At 41.7% G+C, this 19,497-nt stretch overlaps 1 protein-coding gene across 1 annotated transcript in view; it reads right to left on the bottom strand.

Annotated features, from left to right (window-relative positions):
- etv4 (ETS variant transcription factor 4) overlaps nucleotides 1–7,690 on the bottom strand; it is a 36,890-nt gene extending 29,200 nt beyond the window's left edge. Inside the window, exons 1-3 of the mRNA XM_056429435.1 lie at nucleotides 7,579–7,690; nucleotides 6,891–6,981; nucleotides 6,653–6,700 (exon numbers count right to left, since the gene is read on the bottom strand). Of these exons, the coding sequence (XP_056285410.1) occupies nucleotides 6,653–6,700; nucleotides 6,891–6,981; nucleotides 7,579–7,635 (196 nt within the window). The 5' untranslated portion in view covers nucleotides 7,636–7,690. The remainder of the gene's footprint in view (nucleotides 1–6,652; nucleotides 6,701–6,890; nucleotides 6,982–7,578) is intronic.
- Between the last annotated feature and the right edge of the window lie 11,807 nt (nucleotides 7,691–19,497).

Below are 19,497 nucleotides of genomic sequence, written 5' to 3'. Positions count from 1 at the left end.
CCTTTGATTTACGATGATGGCCTTAATGTAAAGCGCTCAATACAGGAACGAAGAAACACAAACAAAATGCGAAATAATCCAATAATCTTCAATCTTGTTGTAAGAAATGGTATTCCACCCTGCAACGTTTCACAATATAAGCTTTTATTGGAGGTAATTGTTTGGATTTCACAATCCCATAAATCACATAACCTTTGTCTGTAAATCAAGACTAAGAGGGCAAACCCACTGATGGCAGGTTGATATCCAATCATTAAAGAGGTCCTTCACTAACACATAAAGTAATCAGGTTTCTACAACCAGCTGATCACCGTTTTCTTTCTTTTTCCACTGTAGAAATCCAGACATCCTAAACAGGCTGTTCCGGCTAAACGAGTGAGGAGATCTGTCAAGCGCTGCGACGAACCAGCTTCAGAGTCAACTTCACTCATCTAACGATGGAGGGGGGGGGGGGTCTGGATTTCATCTGCTGCGCTTGGACGACGCATCGCTCTCAGTCAAGACCCGGAAACCAGACTCAAATCAAGAAGGCCGAAGCTTAAACAATGAAATTCTGTGAGTGAAAGAAGAGGTCCCGAATCCAGAGATATATAATAAAAAGTATTTAATATAAAAGTAAAAGAATCGTGAGCACATATATTCTCGGCCGACGAATCACGTGGACCCAGTTGCCTCCTAGCTATCAGCCAACAGTACTGTCGCGATTCACCTGTATAAATGTCTTCACTGTATAAATGTCTTTGTCCGTATAAATGTCTTCGTCTGAATAAATGTCTTCACCTGTATAAATGTCTTCACCTGAATGTCTTCACCTGTATAAATGTCTTCACCTGTATACATTTCTTTGCCTGTATAAATGTCTTCACTGTATAAATGTCTTCACCTGTATAAATGTCTTCACATGTATAAATGTCTTCACCTGTATAAATGTCTTCACCTGTATAAATGTCTTCACCTGTATAAATGTCTTCACATGTATAAATGTCTTCACCTGTATAAATGTCTTCACTGTATAAATGTCTTCACCTGTATAAATGTCTTCACATGTATAAATGTCTTCACCTGTATAAATGTCTTCACCTGTATAAATGTCTTCACCTGTATAAATGTCTTTGTCTGTATAAATGTCTTCACTGTATAAATGTCTTCACCTGTATAAATGTCTTCACTGTATAAATGTCTTCACTGTATAAATGTCTTCACCTGTATAAATGTCTTCGTCTGTATAAATGTCTTCACCTGTATAAATGTCTTCACTGTATAAATGTCTTCACCTGTATAAATGTCTTCACCTGTATAAATGTCTTCGCCTGTATAAATGTCTTCACCTGTATAAATGTCTTCACCTGTATAAATGTCTTTGCCTGAATGTCTTCACCTGTATAAATGTCTTCACCTGTATAAATGTCTTCACCTGTATAAATGTCTTCGCCTGTATAAATGTCTTCACCTGTATAAATGTCTTCACCTGAATGTCTTCGCCTGTATAAATGTCTTCACCTGTATAAATGTCTTCACCTGTATAAATGTCTTCACCTGTATAAATGTCTTCACCTGTATAAATGTCTTCGCCTGTATAAATGTCTTCACCTGTATAAATGTCTTCACCTGTATTAATGTCTTCACCTGTATAAATGTCTTCACTGTATAAATGTCTTCACCTGTATAAATGTCCCGCGTTGGTTAAATTCTCCCTTCCGCTGGACTTAAGGCCACCATTGGTTCGTTTTAGGCAACACTTGCTGTTATTCACTCATCGCTACGCGGAGGAGAGGCTTCCCTCACAAAACATGTGCTAGTTTTTCTCCCACTTCCTGTTTTCGCAAAACTACTTCCGACTTTTTCAAAATAAGATGGTTTCAAAATAAAAATCTTCTTCCGGCTTGAAACTGCTGTTTTTCTAATTTTGATTTGATTTTGATTTGATTGCCTCCCATAATCAATACATTTCATTCATACCAGAGTCATCTCATAGCCATAAATAACCATAAAACATGTTATAATCAACATATAGTTACAATAATAATACTTATACAGTGACTTTCTCCTATATTTTCCCAATACATTCTTTATAATATCCCTAATTAATTATCATACAGTGATAATACTTATACAGTGATCATACTTAAACAGTGACAGTGACTTTCTCCTATGATTTCCTAATACATTCTTCAGAATAATCTTCAGAATATCCCTTATTAATTACCATATACTTCTTATGTATTAATTTAAAACATAGACTTTCTTACTTACATGTGCAAGTATATATAAAAAAACATTACGGGCACTAATATTGAAATCACACCCTACCTTTTCTGTTGAGAAACACCTTTGTCATAATGTTTGCAGCGCCGGGACCGACTCAAAGCTGTATGTAAAAATAGACCCGTCGATACGGTGATGAGTTACGTGCGATATCTCCATCTGATCTATAATCACTTGCGTCGGTGTAAGATTTCAGTTTGAACGAGTCACTCTCTCATAATGAATCTCATCTAGGATCTAATTATAAAAAAAGCCTGCCAGGGATGCCAAGCCCAGGTGCAGCCGAGCTACAGACAGACACTATTGTACGGCTCCTTTTTTTAGGAATTCAAACCCATTCACAATTGTCTCTCTGGAGCTTTAGTCACACAAACAGCTCAAATCATTCGACTGGCAACACCCTGCTCGGGGTGAGGAGGTCAAATTCACCCACATGAGCGTGATGGCGTTTTCTGTTCCCCCGAACTCTGAATGAATGACCTCGTCCAAAACCTAGAGCAGGACCAGGGCGAGCAACCTTTCTAATCTGGCAACGCTCCAGCCTCCACAAGTTTCTAGGTTTAAAAAAAGAAAGAAGTGTTTCCATAGCTCGGGCCTCACACTTATATCACGGTACGAGCTCACTGGTGGGGAAAAGTTGATGGCTGTCACTAAATATCATGAATTAAATCAGATGGGCCTCAAAACAAAGTGATGCCATGTTATGGATACATCAACTAGAAATGGACAAAGAGACGCAAATATTAGAATTTTCTGGTCGATCCATCTCTTTTTTTCCTCCTCCCCTTTAAAGTTTTGCACCAATGCATGTGAACGGAATCTCACCCAAGATCCTTAAATCTGACCTCAAACAGCCTCTTCTCTCTCACTTCACCCCGCAATTATGGTTTCTAGAAACCAAAAAGAGAAAGAGAAAGAGACAGAGGACAAAAAGAGGAAATAAGAAATTCAAATCCACTTTCTTGTCGTCACACTCCTCCTTCCTGTTCAGAGGCAACAGGAAGACGGCGTCTTGGAGCATGTTCAGATGAATCAAATCGATTTCTTATACCACACCGCATCCTGTGGCTCACTATACCATAATAATATTACCCTCCTTTTAACTTTTTCAGCCTGTCGGCCCTGAGGGATCGAGGAGGAGGGGGGGGGGGGGATAAAGCTGCTGTGTGAGACAGAGCAGGGGCCGATATTTAGTTTTGCAGAGCCGACGATCAATCACCCGCTCCGGTCTCATCGTGTCCACAGCGGAACATGCTGGACCTCATAAAGAGGCAGGAGAGAGAGAGAGAGACACACAGGGGAGGACGAGCACCAGGCATTATGGTAACCCCGATGCACGAGCGCTTGCACTTGCACGTGCACGGACATCTGATTTGTTTCCAGGAACACCTCGTCAGGGGCTTTGAGATGCAAGTCAGCACAAGGAGGAAAGTGTGTTTACACGAGCGCAGACGCATGTTCTCCCCGATCCTCTCTCTCTCTCTCTCTCTCTCTCTCAGTGGGAGATCCTGGGAGGAGCTACGCAGCCCCAGTCATATAAACCTAAAGGCCAAAATGAGACAAGATGTGACAAGCTCCTGAACTCTTGCCATTCAGAGCTTCACCCTCTCGCTTCCGCTCCGCTTTGCTGTTGGCGGAAACAAAAGTCCCTCCAGCTAGACGCAGCTTTTGCAGTCTTGGTGGTGAATCCCTCACAACTGCAATCAGTCATGATAAGGTCTTTAATTAATGCAACAGGAAAGGAGAGGTCTTAGCCGGGGAAGCTGAAAACAAGCCGGTACTTAAAGCTTAAATAACACTTAAAGTTACACTTCCATCTTTCTGTCCTGCCTTTTTCCCCCCTTCTTCTTCTTCTGTGTGACTCAACAACAAGATACCGCCCAATTTATAGATACAAAATACATAAACATACTGCCTTATTTGCCTTATAGTGGTATCTACGCAGACATATACGGTTGGTTTAATTTGCACAGGTTTTTAAATATCCGTTCCACCTCAATAACATTGTGGTGAATATAACTTGCTGCTTATACCTGTACAAATACCAACAGACAGCTCTTTTTCTTTACTATTTATGATCCCTCACGGGACTTGTTGTCATCTGTTTTAATAGATAAAAACGGCGATCACAGGGAAAGTTCTGTGACTCAGAGATGCGTCTGAAAAGAGGTGTTTTGATTTGTTGTTCAGCACCACAACCTAAATTCGATATATATATATATACACTACCGTTCAAAAGTTTGGGGTCACTTAGAAATGTCTTTATTTTTCAAAGAAAAGCACTGTTTTTTCAATAAAGATAACATTAATCAAAAATACACACTATACATTGTTAATGTGGTAAATGACTATTCTAGGTGGAAACATCTGGTTTCTAATGAAATATCTCCATAGGTGTATAGAGGCCCATTTCCATCAAATATCACTCCAGTGTTCTAATGGTACATTGTGTTTGCTAATCGCCTTAGAAGACTAATGTCTGATTAGAAAACCCTTGTGCAATTATGTTAGCACAGCTGAAAACAGTTATGCTGGTGATATAAGCTATAAAACTGGCCTTCCTTTGAGCTTGAAGTTTGTAGAACAAAATTAATACTTCAAATATTAATCATTATTTCTAACCTCGTCAATGTCTTGACTATATTTTCTATTCAATTTTCAATTCATTTGAAAAATAAAAGTGAGTTTTCATGGAAGACACAAAATTGTCTGGATGACCCCAAACTTTTGAACGGTAGTGTATATATATATATATATATACACACTGCATTGTGAGAAAACCTGAACTTTTAAAAAGGGGGCGGTCTTTTTTTACAGTGAAAACCTGCGAAAACAAATAAGGCTCCAACTTTGAAGCGACACCCATTGTTGCAGTTTTATGGGGCTCTGCTTCTGGTCTTTGTCTGCGTGAGACGCTGGTGTGTGTGTGTGTGTTTGTTTTTTTACACTGCATGAGAAAAGGTGAGAAAGCTAACATAGGATACCGCATTGTTTCCCATAAACAGCAGCAGGGCTCTATTTAAATGTCTGGCCCTCTAGAAGTGACACAACCGTGTCTGCTGCAGACCGAGTGGCTCAAAGTCAACACCAAGCTCCTTGTGCTGCTTTGAAGCCACATAATATTCCTCTGAATTGTGAGGAAAATTACGTAGAAATTCGGCTTCATACGTAAAATATGGAGCACCGTATACCACACATTGCAGATACATTTTATTTTATTAGTCTTAATAGTTTTTATTATACCTAATGTACTGTTAGAGTGCATCTTGTTGTACTCCTCTGCTGTTATACTGCTTTGCCTTTGCTTTGTCTATCAAAGCACTTTGACTTTAAAAGGCGCTATATAAATAATGTTGTTATTATAAGCATTACCTGACTCATTACACAGAATATGCAATCTAACTTCCAGGCGTAGAGAAAGTACTTAAATTTAAAATGTGTCCGATATGTTCTCCTCTCCCTGAAAGGTGACTTTGCTGTAACTTCTAAACACGAGAGTAAAAACCATCCATCAAAGTGAAAATGAGCAACTAAAAGCAGGTTTCATCAGGTGGATGTGGGTCACATGATACGTCCAAACACGAGTGGCATTACCTCTTTAAACCTCCACGTTAAAGCCACCGACACAAACTGAGTTCACACCTCGTGTTGCACTTCTCACATTCACACTCACTGTCCAGGCCACTGGTGTTGTGCACCCCAAAACAGGCCCGGTGACTCACAGCTTGTGTTGTTTTTCCCCCCCTCTCGACATATTATAATGACTCTATTAGCACTCACATCATCGTGGCACTTATTAAGTCTACTAGCTGACAATTGCCTCTGGCCGGGCCTCATTTCATCGCTATGTCCCTCTGAGTGACACAAGCCAAAGAGCTTGTTTGTTTGCTTTGGCCGCGGGCTGGCACGCATGCCACATGGCCAAAATAGGACATGCTCAAAGCTAATAATGTCCCATCTGTGTTCTCTCTGGCCTTTTTTTCTCTCTCTCTCTCTCTCTCTCTCTTAAAGTGTTGTATGGTTTATGAGCATGTGTGTTGCATCAGACAGTTTGGGACGGCAGCTCAAGGCAGCTTAGAGGGTTGTCTTTTTCATCGAGGTTTTATGAAAGCATTTCAATAAAAAGTGCATGAATAAGTGTTTGTTGTATAGACAGAGGAAACCTGGAAGCAACCTGTGATGAAATGCTTTCAACCGTCGATGGAAAGTGACATATAATCCCCCAGAGAGTTGCATGAAATGGAAAAGTGTATATTTTCTGGGTTGATTTTGGGCAATCTTTAAACCGACAGACACGCTATCAACCTTCCCGACTGTCACTAATGAGAGACTCGTAACAGGAATAAGTACAAATGAAGAAGAAAAGCAGACTGCAGGCAAATCTCACCTTCTGTGAGCCATGTCTCTTGGAGCTGGCTTAAATCCTGGAAGAGGTCTGAGCAGAAAGATTTAAAAAAGACAAGAAAAAAGAGTGAATAATCAGTACAGAATGTCACGCTACCAAGTTACACTACATTATTCGTCTTATCCTTTGAAATGCATCCAAGCCTCAGACTGACACTGCCTGTCTGGGGTTGATATGATGTCAACATGCGTCACGTACAGAGAGACTTCCACTACTTTACCTTCAGATTCCTGAGGGGGTAATTCTGTGTCCATGTATTTCCTTTTCGCTGCCATCAACAGTCTATTTAGGGGCCCATTTCCATGCGACTTCTGCAAAAGCCACACACGTGAACACGAGAAGTGAGACACTCAAGCTTTGAGGGGGGGCCACATCGGTGTCAAAATGACATGTTTAAAAAAAAAGTGGCGTGCAAGTGAAGTCCAAAAGGAGACACATTTGACAAAGAGAAGAATAAAGAAGACATTAATAATCATTCATAACGAGCTATACGAGTGAGAGTCTATACGGCAGCTGTCGGTGAACATGGAGCTCTTCAGAAAACAACACATTTCTGAGTCGTGGAGGCGATCCGGGGGAAACAAACGCGCTGTCTGAAGAAAGTGACCATTTGGCACGCGCTCTCCAGCCCACGTCTCCACCGTCAGAGCCCCGCGGACCGACATCCCGAAACTGCAGCACTTGCTTTGCTCAAGTTTGCGGATATATAAAAAATATAAAAAATATATGTGTTGTGTTAGTTTTAAGCGGGGTGAGAAGTAGTTTTTTGTTGTTGTAAAGCGCGCACACAACTGCTTCAGCCAAAACTCGTGCAGACGCGAGAGAGAGAGAGAGAGAGATAAAGCCCGGTAGCCGAGTCCAAAAACACGAGCATTAACAGTAACTTAAGAGATTTCATCCATACGTACATTTGCTAAAGTGTAAGGCACTTGCTGATCCAAATATCCATCCATATTATAATCCATCCGTTAACCGTTTGAGGTCATTTGGGCTGAGTTGAGTGAGATCCACGCAGCCTGCAGAGAGAGAGGAGGGAGCGCTGCTAGTGAATGGAGCTGCGTGGAGGCTGCATGCATAATGAGCTCCATTCACAAAAAAATGCCGAGGGGAAGTGATGGCGAGTGATTACCCAACGGGCTGCAGCCCTCTTTACAAATCTCTTTTTGTGCGTGTGTGTTTGTGTGACAGACAGCACCCTACGTTACCTTTAAGTTCAGGTAAAGTTCATTTTTTACACTTCAAGCAACTCTTTTTTTCACGTTATTTAAAAAAAAATTGGGGCTGAATAAAGCAGTTTTTTGTGTGTTTTTGTTTATTTGTGCCGTGAGTGATTTAAAGGCACGTCAGACGTAGGCCTCCAGCGTGCATGAATTATTAGTGTTATTGAGGAGCCGCTTTCCTCGGGCTTCTTGCCACGTCTGCCCAGATTGCCATGGCTCCAGTTTCTTTAGGAAACAGTCCAGCGCTGCAACTGTGACGGGAAACAGATGTAGCGTGTGTGTGTGTTTTTTGTGTTTTTAAAAAAAAATAAGTGGAGTCAAAGCAACCAAACATAAACCAATTTGACGGTACATATGTAATAAAAGCAGCTAGAGTGAGTTGTAACACTCTTTATGTTGAAGCGAGGTGACTTTTGAGCCCAGCTGTGCTGTCATTAGTGTAACAGACATGATTTTGGGGAGACTTGCTTTTCTCGCTCGGGCCAGACGAGGCTCGTGATTGGTCCATTTCCTCCTTCAAGGGCTCGAGTTTCTTGCCTTTGTCCGGTTGAATACACTCTGACTTATGAATGAAGTCTCGGTTCCCCGCGTGAGCCAATCGGAAGCCCCGTCAGTCGGATTCCTAGCAACCGAGGGCGGAGCTTCGCGCCCCCCAGCAGCCAATCACCTCGCTGCAGACTGCGGGCTTTTTATACTAGATTTTCCAGTTGTTTTTTTCATTCACAAAAAAGACAGAGAGAGAGAAAGAGAGAGAGAGAGAGGGAAAGTTAGGAAGAAGAAAGAAGAAGAAAAAACTTCCATTCATAAAAACTTGCCCCGGCACGAAAGTCCTGACGTGTTTTTTTTTCTTTAGTTACAAACTAAAAGAAGCTGACTTTGTTGACTTCCTCTCATGTGTCTCAGGCTCTCAGCGCCCCCCCCCACCACCCTACATGTATGCCACTAAGTGATCACAGACAGGCAGGAGGAAGTGGCAGCACCTCTAGGAGCCCTGTGCATTAAAATGAGCATAAAAAAAACCTGACGTAAATCAGCTCAGGGTGATGCATTCTTACATTCTTGTGGTTTTTTAGAGTCTGCGCCACAAGAAGACCACAAGGATTTAAAGCTCTCCTCTGGAAAGCTGTGTACACAGAATGGTGAAATGCTCGCTGCTTATTGAAACTAAACGGCCCAAACTGAAGCCACAAAAGCTGTTTTTAAAAAACATAAATAAAAGGAGTTGGCAGCCGGGAGACAGGAAACAACGTTCTGATGGGATTTGAGCTTCGAGTTCAGAGATGAACGCACGACCAGTCGTTTGAGAGCATTCCTCTCCCTCCCCTCTAGCCCTTGTTGATATCTAATTAAATCTCCATAACAGGTTATACCGTGCATGTTATTTCCTGCTGGATGATATTTAGATGCACGCTCGGATGAGCACGACAGGCTATAAAAGTGACATCAGCTTCACCACAGAGATGGCCTCAAGGATATTACACAAGTAAACATTATGGTTGTTTTATTCAATTCAAGCCACTCTGTAAACTCTCCAACAACCATGGGGCTGGAGAGCAGTGGCTCCCAGACCGCATGCCACAGTGGATCTGAAGACGTGCTCCCAAAGACACAGGTCCGTTTGGAGATTTGGAGATATTTTGCTTCCATAACACACAAAAGAGGAGAGAAAACATCCAGAATACAAATGTAACTTATTTTTCTATTTAAGTCTGTAGATCAGGCCTATTCAACTAGCGGCCCGCGGGCCGGATACGGCCCGTTTGAGTTTAACTCTGGCCCGCAAGACTGCCTGCAAATCAGTATAGCTTGGTAAGAAAAAATAAAACTGACGGACACGCCTCTTTTATACATTGAGACATCTAACCCAGAGCCATTGAGTTTCACTGTTGCCTCAACCAAACCTGTATGGTTACATCTTTATGTTACGCACCCGTGTTGGTTGCCGGTGTTACACCCCTACTGGTTTTCAAACCTACTGGTTTCCCTACCAGTGCGTGTGTTGTGTTCTCTTCACATCTGCAGCTGGGCTCTGTCTCGCTCACCAGATTCGTCACACATTCACAAACATATTGCTGGAGATCTTTAAGCCACCGTTCATATCCATTTCGGTGATTACGATTGTATAAGTGAGCAGCGCATCACAGCCACGGATGAAGAAATACATTTTCGAAAAAATAAAAATAAAAAGATCGCCCGACCTGGTTTCGATCCCTTTCACGCAAAAGGAGTCTGCGCTCAAAGACATGCAGTCTGTGCGCTGCGCCACCAGATATTAGTTTCAGCTCAAGTAATTTATATATTGATGCATTAAGTCACATTTATTATGTTTTCATGGGAACAGTTTGGTTGAAGCGATCTGAAACAACTGGTTACCTTGAGCGGATATTTACACTTTGAAACATGTTTATAGTGATGCTTGTTCGCAACACTTTTGCCACACAATACCGACGCATTTTCGTGTGTGACTGTTTACCTGTGGAAATATATATTACTGTTTTTCATTTTTAGCCATTATTTTATCAATATTCTGTGCGGCCCTCACACCCCCCGTGATTTTCTTATTCGGCCCACTTGCTACTGAAGTTGAATAGCCCTGCTGTAGATTTACCATAAATTCCCCTACGGTTAGCGTGAGAAAAAGCCTTGTTTGACTATTTGAACGTAACATTTAAGAAAACGTAACATTTAAGAAAATCAAATAATAATTGTCTTGATGTCAGTTATCAACTCAGTTAGTTTCATGGTCATATCTATTTGTTTTTTCTTTTTAAACCCTATATTCAACTGAAGTGTCTTATATTGTTATGTATCTATAAATTAGTTTCTTTTCAGGCTCTGATACAGAAATGTTCACTTCAGCAGATCTTACATACACCAAACAGTATTTTCTGATATACGGAGTGATAACAATAGATATTCAAAACCTTTGACTCTAATAAATCAAACAATTAAATAAAATAAAAGACATTTTAACCTGGCTTCATCCAATGTTCAGATTTATGTCCATGAATCACATCATTAATACGATAATGTATCACATCCACTTTTAAATATACAATTTCAGAAAACTTATAACACAAAAAATAATTGTCTTAATGTAAGTAATTATGGGGAGGTTTCATTTTGATATTCATTACTTCAAAAGTTTACCCTCTTCACCTCCTCTGTCAAAAGAGAAAAGGATGAAGGAGGAAACCGGTTACACTAAACGTAGCTTCTTGTTCTTTCTTTGGTTAAATACCTGTTAACTTCACCTCTTCATGGGAAACAAGTAGATCGAGTTGAACTCCACTAACCGGTCACGTGGGGTCACAACTGGACCCAGACTTCCATCTCTCATATGAACCGAGAGATAAAGATAAACAGCATTTGTGCTAAGGGTGACACTTTGTATTGCGCAACCTCACTAGTCTCCCAGATGACGAAGCACGACTTGACATTATTCCGCTGATACCAACGATGGAGACATGTGGCCTCAAAGGTCAGGCCCCACCGGTGGTGACATGGCTCCGAGGTGGAAATGATATCCCTCCGCCAGTTGTTTGGGAACTTCACCACGAGGAACAGAGAAGAGAGGAAACGGGTAAACGGCGCCGTGCCACCGTGAGCGCGTTAGCGTGCCGATGTTAACGCTTACGGGTCAAAGTTGCTAAACTACAGACACATGAACATCCCAGATATTACTGCATGACTCAGCATTGTTGCGTTGTTCGTTACCACAAGATTATTGGCAAATTCCCGACCTTGCAAAAAAAAGCCATAAAAGCATCACGTGAAACCCCCCCCCCCCCCACACACACACACCCGCGTGTGGCATCAAAGCATGTGAGCTTTTGTGACACAAACGTAACCTTTTTCTGAACATGCCTGAACTGAACACATGATTTATTTAACAAGTGAATTAAACAAATGTTCTCGTCAGATTTCGTCCACATGTACATCACATTTTAAAGTCAAAACTAAATCTTGTGATTTCGGACTGAAAAAATAAAAAACTAAAGTTAAAAAGTGTTTGTCTAAAAATAAATTGTGATGTCAATTGAAGAAAGATAAAAGGACAGCGGCTTTAACAGTGATTCATGTCACGGTCACAGGATTTACAACTTCTTTAGATCCTTCAGGATGAATTGAAATTGTAAAGAACATAAGCAGCTGACATGGATCCCCCCCCCCCACACACACACACACACACCCAGACACACACAATGCATTGTGAAATCTACTGTACTAGTCATCCACCCCTGAGTCTAATACCGCTTGGTCAGCAGAGAGATAAGTACTGACGGAGACAGAGGGGAGACATTTTAAGTTCAGTGCATGTGGAGTGGACTCAAAGTGCTTATTGATCAAAGCTGGCGGTGCTTGATGGATGGGTGAAATGTTATTATAGCCTCAGCTGATATTGAGAGGCAGAGTGAGATGTGTCGAGAGTGGAGGGAGACGGGGCCGAGTGAAAATACGTTCGACAGGGATATTAAAAGAAGATTAAAGAAAGAGTGGAGGGAAAGAAAAAGAGGATGTGGTGAGACGGAGAAAAACAGAAGGAGCAGGCGTCTGTTGGGGGGGGCTTGTCAGCAACACCTCTCCGTCTTTCCTCTCTCTGGAGCTTCTCCTTCCTCCCTCGTCCCTCCTGCTCCTCCCTCGGCCCTGATAAGGATGATGGTGGCTGATAGCGAGTACATGTGGGTAAAACAAGGACATCACACAGGGGCCGACTGGAAGCGACGTGCAGCATCAAAACCAGTCCAACGTTGTTCTTTTCCAGCGTCTATTTTGGGTTTATTTATGTTGATGTAACCGCAAACCAAATTATTGTTTTGTGAAACAGTTGTTGTGGAGCTTTTGACGGCATCACGTGATCTTTACCGGCACCTGAAGGGCGTCCGGTCGTCGTGGGATAGAAGTTCAAATGTCTGGTTTTGTAATGTTTTGAGGAGGGAGCTTATGAATGAGCAATAAAAAATGGACAAATAAATAAATAAAATGAATAATAACCTGAATAAAATAAATTGTGAAAGTGTAAACGGGAACATTAGGATGGAAGTAGGTAACGACCAGTCCCCGTGCTCACTTTACTGGGTTATTATTATTCGGTGATACATTTAAGTGTTATTATATCGCTCAAGAATTGATCAAATTGAGATTTTAGAGATTTATGGATTTTATTTTGGGGGAGCGGCAAATGTCGATGGTTTCTGGTGAACGGCAGTTTTAGCTCTTCACCAACTCCAGAGAGGAATATCTGTCTGTGTAGCTGCTAAATGCTCCTCGATGTTCACCAGCCGGTCTCTCCCGGTGACGGTCTGGGCGATGATATCATGATCACATATCTCATATCTGTACACATGACGTCTATTCTTCTGTCCATCCTGGAGAGGATCCTCTGTTGCTCTCCTGAAGGTTTCTTTCCCTTTTTCCCTGTGAACGTTTTTTTTTCTATTTTTTGGGAGTTTTTCCTGATCCGATGTGAGGTCAAAGGTCAGGGATGTCGTATGTGTACAAATTAGAAAGCCCTCTTAGGCAAATTTGAAATTTGTGATATTGTGCGATACAAAATAAACTGAATTGAATTTAGCAGAATGATCATTCAGCTTTCACACAGTGAAACTAATACCAGTAATAGTTCACTCAAACTATTACTGGTATAAAAATGTCCCCCAGCTGCTTTAAATCATACATAAAAGTGCAACATATGGAATCCAGAGTATTAACAAAGCACCAAACAATATTGTGTTTATCAGTAAACATATGGCGGAGGGGTTTCCACCCTTTGTGTGTGTTGTTATAAGAGCTTCTCTGGGCCTTGTTGACATGTCCGGCCGACTCTAAGTGCGCGTGAGCGTGCACCGCTGGTTACCTCCCCCCCCCCCCCTTCAGGTAATCACTGCTCGTGGTTTTGCGTTGGCCATGTCGAGGGCCGTCGGGGAGGTGACAGAAAGTCCTGTACGTACGTGCGTTGCACGAGAGGAGAGATAAGACAGGAGCCTCTCTGTGCCCGGCCGTGCATCGGCTCTCATTGTGAGCCTTAAAACAAACAGGACTCGGCTCTCAGGCCGCCGGCCGCCGGGGAGCCCCGGTTTGTTTGGAGTGTGGATCGCGCTTCCGAGGACGAGCGGCCTCTCTCACGTGCCACGCCAACTGAAAAATGATTCCCAATGCAAACACTCATCGTGTGAAACACAGGGCAGTCTTTGTGTGTGTCTGTGTGTGTGTGTGTGTTTCTCATGGCCTTGTTACTTGCTTGCATGTGTGTGCCCAGAGACAAACTTCATCCTCCGGTTTCTCTTCCACGGTGACCAAAAATAAATTAAACTCTGCGTATGTTTATCTGATTCATCTCACATCCTTACTGTGCCACATTGCCAAAATCTAGACCCCCCCCCCCCCCCCCACACACACACACACACAATCACACACACACCCCACCGCCACCACCACCTGTATCGTGTCCTTGTGCAAAAGCGCCTGATTTACACCCAGGAGAATATTTTCCTCGGCAAACAATACATCACGGAAGATCACTCCAGACAAAACAGAGCCAGCGATGTTTGTTGCGTGTTGCAAGGAGCACTTCCTTTTCAAAAAGGTCGAGCTGGAGTCTTTGAACCTGCAACCTTCCTGGAAAGATCCCCTCGTTTGGGGGGCATTAAAGTCATTTATATCATGTTGCTCTCGGAGAGCTGCTTTGCTGTAAGACTGTATGTAAGAAGTGCGTTGTCAATCATGACTGTAGCCCCGCCCCTAAAGTATACACTGCTTTATGGTCTATTTGACCCTTAATGGAGCATCTTTTACGAAATGAGCATTATGCTGTAATAAAGAAGACTTGAAACTAGACATTGAGACATAAACTCATGTTTACAATGTTTACTGAGGGAATAAATCAAGAGAGAAGTAGAGTCATCTTCTCATAGACTTCTATACAATCTGACATATTCACCCCCCCGCTGGTCATTATGCAGAATGCAAGTTTAAGGCACTTCTGCATTGGCTTCACTCTTCAGAACCGGAGGTTGATGCCCGATGAGGGCCTTGATATTGAAGGGGAGGCCTGAACACTGAGCATACTGTAGAGCTAAAAGGCTAAAAGTGAGATTTTCGGAGGACATGCTCGGCTGTCAGAGCGGAAATGTTACATGATTTTTGATTTACTGCTCCTGAGGCTGGTGAAGGGGGGGGATGGCCACTGCCTGCCTGTGTTTAGACCCCCGAGTGGTGCGCCGAATGATTTCACACCCCTGTAGAATTCCTGGCAGTGATGTTCAGTCAGCACAGTCGAGACCGGGCCCGCTCTCCGCAACAGATGAGCTTCAGTGTGAGTGTGTTTGTGTGTGTGTGTGTGTGTGAAGAAACAGACAGAAAGAGATCTTTATTAGCGTGTTTATGAGAAAGTGCGTCATGTTTAATGCATACGCTCCCCCCCTCACTTCTCTTTTGCTCGTGTGTGCTGTAAAATCCGCCCCCGTCCTCCATTCCCCCAGGACACCGCGCCGTTGCTGGGATGCCTGCTTGTGTAGAGCCATAGTCAGGAAATGTCACTGTTGGCATCTGACGAGGGCCAGCGCGCCAACCCAAGCGTGCCTCCTAGCCACCTGCGGCCCAACCTCCTCCGCCGCGGACACTGGCTCGCTTGTTTGTTTCGCCGAGCATTGCCCGCCATTCCCCTCCAAAGTCGGCCTGTCTGGCTGCTCTGGGCCTGTGAAAGATCAATCAGGTGAGCACAATAGCATTTATAGGGGTGTTTTTTGGACTGGCAAGCCCCGAAGAGAAGGAGCTGCCATGCAGCTGCACCGGTCCAGCTGAGCTGCCAGACATGCAGCATAAAGCTGACTGAACGCTGCAAACCAGGAGGCGATATGTGGGAATTTAAACTTCTCAGCATGTTCAAAAGGTTTCATTTTAATCTTTATTTTATTTTAATTGTGGCCCTCAGACCATCCTGCTACGTTTTAGCTGTGGATGAAGTCACATTTGATGCATTTGTGGCATCAAAATATGACATGACATTACATTACATTACATGTCATTTATATATTAAAAATATACAACGATGTCTCTGTTAATGCAATAAAGGGACATTTTATCCAGTGTAGCTGTGTTTTAATAGAGCTTTATGGTTTCTAGGAATAACACATCATTAATAAGTTTGATTTGGTCTTTTCATGGGATTTGTGGAGGGTAATATGAATATAAAACACAGTCCTTATCCTTTAAGGAGAGACCGCCAAAGTGAACAGGGTAATAAAAAATAAAAATAAAAATATATAATACATATATATATATTATATATATATATATATACACTACCGTTCAAAAGTTTGGGATCACTTAGAAATGTCCTTATTTTTCAAAGAAAAGCACTGTTTTTTTCAATGAAGATAACATTAAATCAATCAGAAATACACTCTATACATTGTTAATGTGGTAAATGACTATTCTAGGTGGAAACGTCTTGTTTTTAATGAAATATCTCCAGAGGTGTATAGAGGCCCATTTCCAGCAACTATCACTCCAGTGTTCTAATGGTACATTGTGTTTGCTAATCGCCTTAGAAGACTAATGTCTGATTAGAAAACCCTTGAAAACCCTTGTGCAATTATGTTAGAACAGCTGAAAACAGTTTTGCTGATGAGAGAAGCTATAAAACTGGCCTTCCTTTGAGCTAGTTGATCATCGGGAGCATCACATTTGTGGGTTCGATAAGACTCTCAAAATGGCCAGAAAAAAATAAGTTTCCTGTGAAACTCGCCAGTCTATTCTTGTTCTTAGAAATGAAGGCTATTCCATGCGAGAAATTGCAAAGAAACTGAAAATGTCCTACAGCGGTGTGTACTACTCCCTTCAGAGAACAGCACAAACGGGCTCTAACCAGAGCAGAAAGAGAAGTGGGAGGCCCCAGTGCACAACTCAGCTTGAAGACAAGTACATTAGAGTCTCTAGTTTGAGAAATAGACGCCTCACAGGTCCTCAACTGGCAGCTTCTTTAAATGGTACCCGCAAAACGCCAGTGTCAACGTCGACAGTGAAGAGGCGACTCCGGGATGCTGGCCTTCTAGGCAGAGTGGCAAAGAAAAGCCATATCTGAGACTGGCCAATAAAAAGAAAAGATTGGTATGGGCAAAAGAACACAGGCATTGGACAGAGGAAGATTGGAAAAAGGTGTTATGGACAAATGAATCCAAGTTTGAGGTGTTTGGATCACACAGAAGAACATTTGTGAGATGCAGAACAGGTGAAAAGATGCTGGAAGAGTGCCTGACACCATCTGTCAAGCATGGTGGAGGTAATGTGATGGTCTGGGGCTGCTTTGGTGCTGGTAAAGTGGGAGATTTGTACCAGGTAAAAGGGATTTTAAATAAGGAAGGCTATCACTCCATTTTGTAACGCCATGCCATACCCTGTGGGCAGCGCTTGATTGGAGCCAATTTCCTCCTCCAACAGGACAATGACCCAAAGCACACCTCCAAATTGTGCAATAACTATTTAGGGAAGAAGCAGGCAGCTGGTATGCTGTCTGTAATGGAGTGGCCAGCACAGTCACCAGATCTCAACCCCATTGAGCTGTTGTGGGAGCAGCTTGACCGTATGGTCTGCAAGAAGTGCCCATCAAGCCAATCCAACTTGTGGCAGGTGCTTCAGGAAGCGTGGGGTGACATTTCAACAGATTACCTCAACAAATTAACAGCTAGAATGCCAAAGGTCTGCAATGCTGTAATTGCTGCAAAAGGAGCATTCTTTGACGAAAGCAAAGTTTGAAGAAAAAAATTAATACTTCAAATACAAATCATTATTTCTAACCTTGTCAATGTCTTGACTATATTTTCTATACATTTTGCAACTCATTTGATAAATAAAAGTGTGAGTTTTCATGGAAAACACAAAATTGTCTGGGTGATCCCAAACTTTTGAACGGTAGTGTATATACAGTATATAATATATATATATATTATATTATATATATACAGGACTGTCTCAGAAAATTAGAATATTGTGATGAAGTTCTTTATTTTCTGTAATGCAATTAAAAAAACAAAAATGTCATGCATTCTGGATTCATTACAAATCAACTGAAATATTGCAAGCCTTTTATTCTGATTTATTGCTGATTATGGCTTACAGCTTAAGAAAACTCAAATATCCTATCTCTAAATATTAGAATATCATGAAAAAGTATACTAGTAGGGTATTAAACAAATCACTTGAATTGTCTAATTAACTCGAAACACCTGCAAGGGTTTCCTGAGCCTTGACAAACACTCAGCTGTTATAAATCTTTTTTTTTACTTGGTCTGAGGAAATATTAAAATTTTATGAGATAGGATTTTAGAGTTTTCTTAAGCTGTAAGCCATAATCAGCAATATTAAAAGAATAAAAGGCTTGCAATATTTCAGTTGATTTGTAATGAATCCAGAATGCATGACATTTTTGTTTTTTTAATTGCATTACAGAAAATAAAGAACTTTATCACAATATTCTAATTTTCTGAGACAGTCCTGTATATATTATATTCATATTCAGCCTTTAAATATATGTTTTGTGTTTTGTAAAATCACATACATTTTGACATTTTTAAGACACTACAAAAAAAATTGGGCATCAACATGAAATTTCCCCAGTTAATTACTCACAATAAGACAATGTATTTTTTTATTACAAGTTTTCTAAAATGTTATGTTTAAATATATAAATGAGGCATTATCAAATAGACAATGTAGAAAAATAAAAACACCTAAATGTGGATTTCTGAGCAAACTATCCAAAAATCTAAATAATCCCCAGTGCATGAGCAATTATGTTTTCGCCTGGGGTGTCTCACAAAAAAAGAAGAAGAATCTATTCATACAAATCTATTTTAAAACACACTTTTGGAGTTTGCTACATTCAATAATGTTTTTTCTTCAAATGGAGTTAACATTGCTAAAGACACCCGAAATACGCATGTATTCACATTCACGCGTATTCACACGTTCAGGCCGTAAAAAACGTCTCTGTGTGTGACCAGCTGGAGGCGCATGGTGCAGACCAAAGAGTGTGGTGGAGACTTTGTTTTGTTCTAAAAGCAGAACGACTCGAAGGAGACACAGAGGAGCCTTGTTGATGTTCGCTGCCCACATAACGCTGGTTTTGTGTCAACCCGCCTATTGTTGCCACCAGCCCCCTCTTCACCCACATTTCCATTTATATCCCATTTTCCCACTTCATTTCCATGCTAATTTTGGTGGGAGAGGAAGAGGGGTGGACATGAAAAAAACAAACATGTTATGTCATTTATAGTGATGCAGCTGGTTTATCTGTCCACACAAGTGGAAAACCAGCCTCGGGCCCCAGCCTCTACAAAACAGCCTCTGTCCAATCAAAGGCGGGATATGTAGAGGGCGGGACTGTTGGGCATACTGACGATAAAGACGTCTCTTATGAATTTAACATAAAGGGATACTCACTATTGAGTTTGAAATCAAACAAAATCCAGATTAAAAACAAGTTATTTGAGCTTTTCTGAGCTCTGTTTTACTTTTGCTTTGAGGGGGGTCGGGGAGGGAGGGGGGGGGTGTTTGTCGTAAAACCCCCGTATTGTGAGTGATTTCACAAGGCAGCTTGTCTAATTT

The sequence above is a fragment of the Pseudoliparis swirei genome, chromosome 13 (assembly GCF_029220125.1).
Source record: "Pseudoliparis swirei isolate HS2019 ecotype Mariana Trench chromosome 13, NWPU_hadal_v1, whole genome shotgun sequence".
Lineage (NCBI taxonomy): Eukaryota > Metazoa > Chordata > Actinopteri > Perciformes > Liparidae > Pseudoliparis > Pseudoliparis swirei.
The sequence above is the reverse complement of the archived record's forward strand: the minus strand, read 5'-3'. Positions and strand labels throughout refer to the sequence as shown.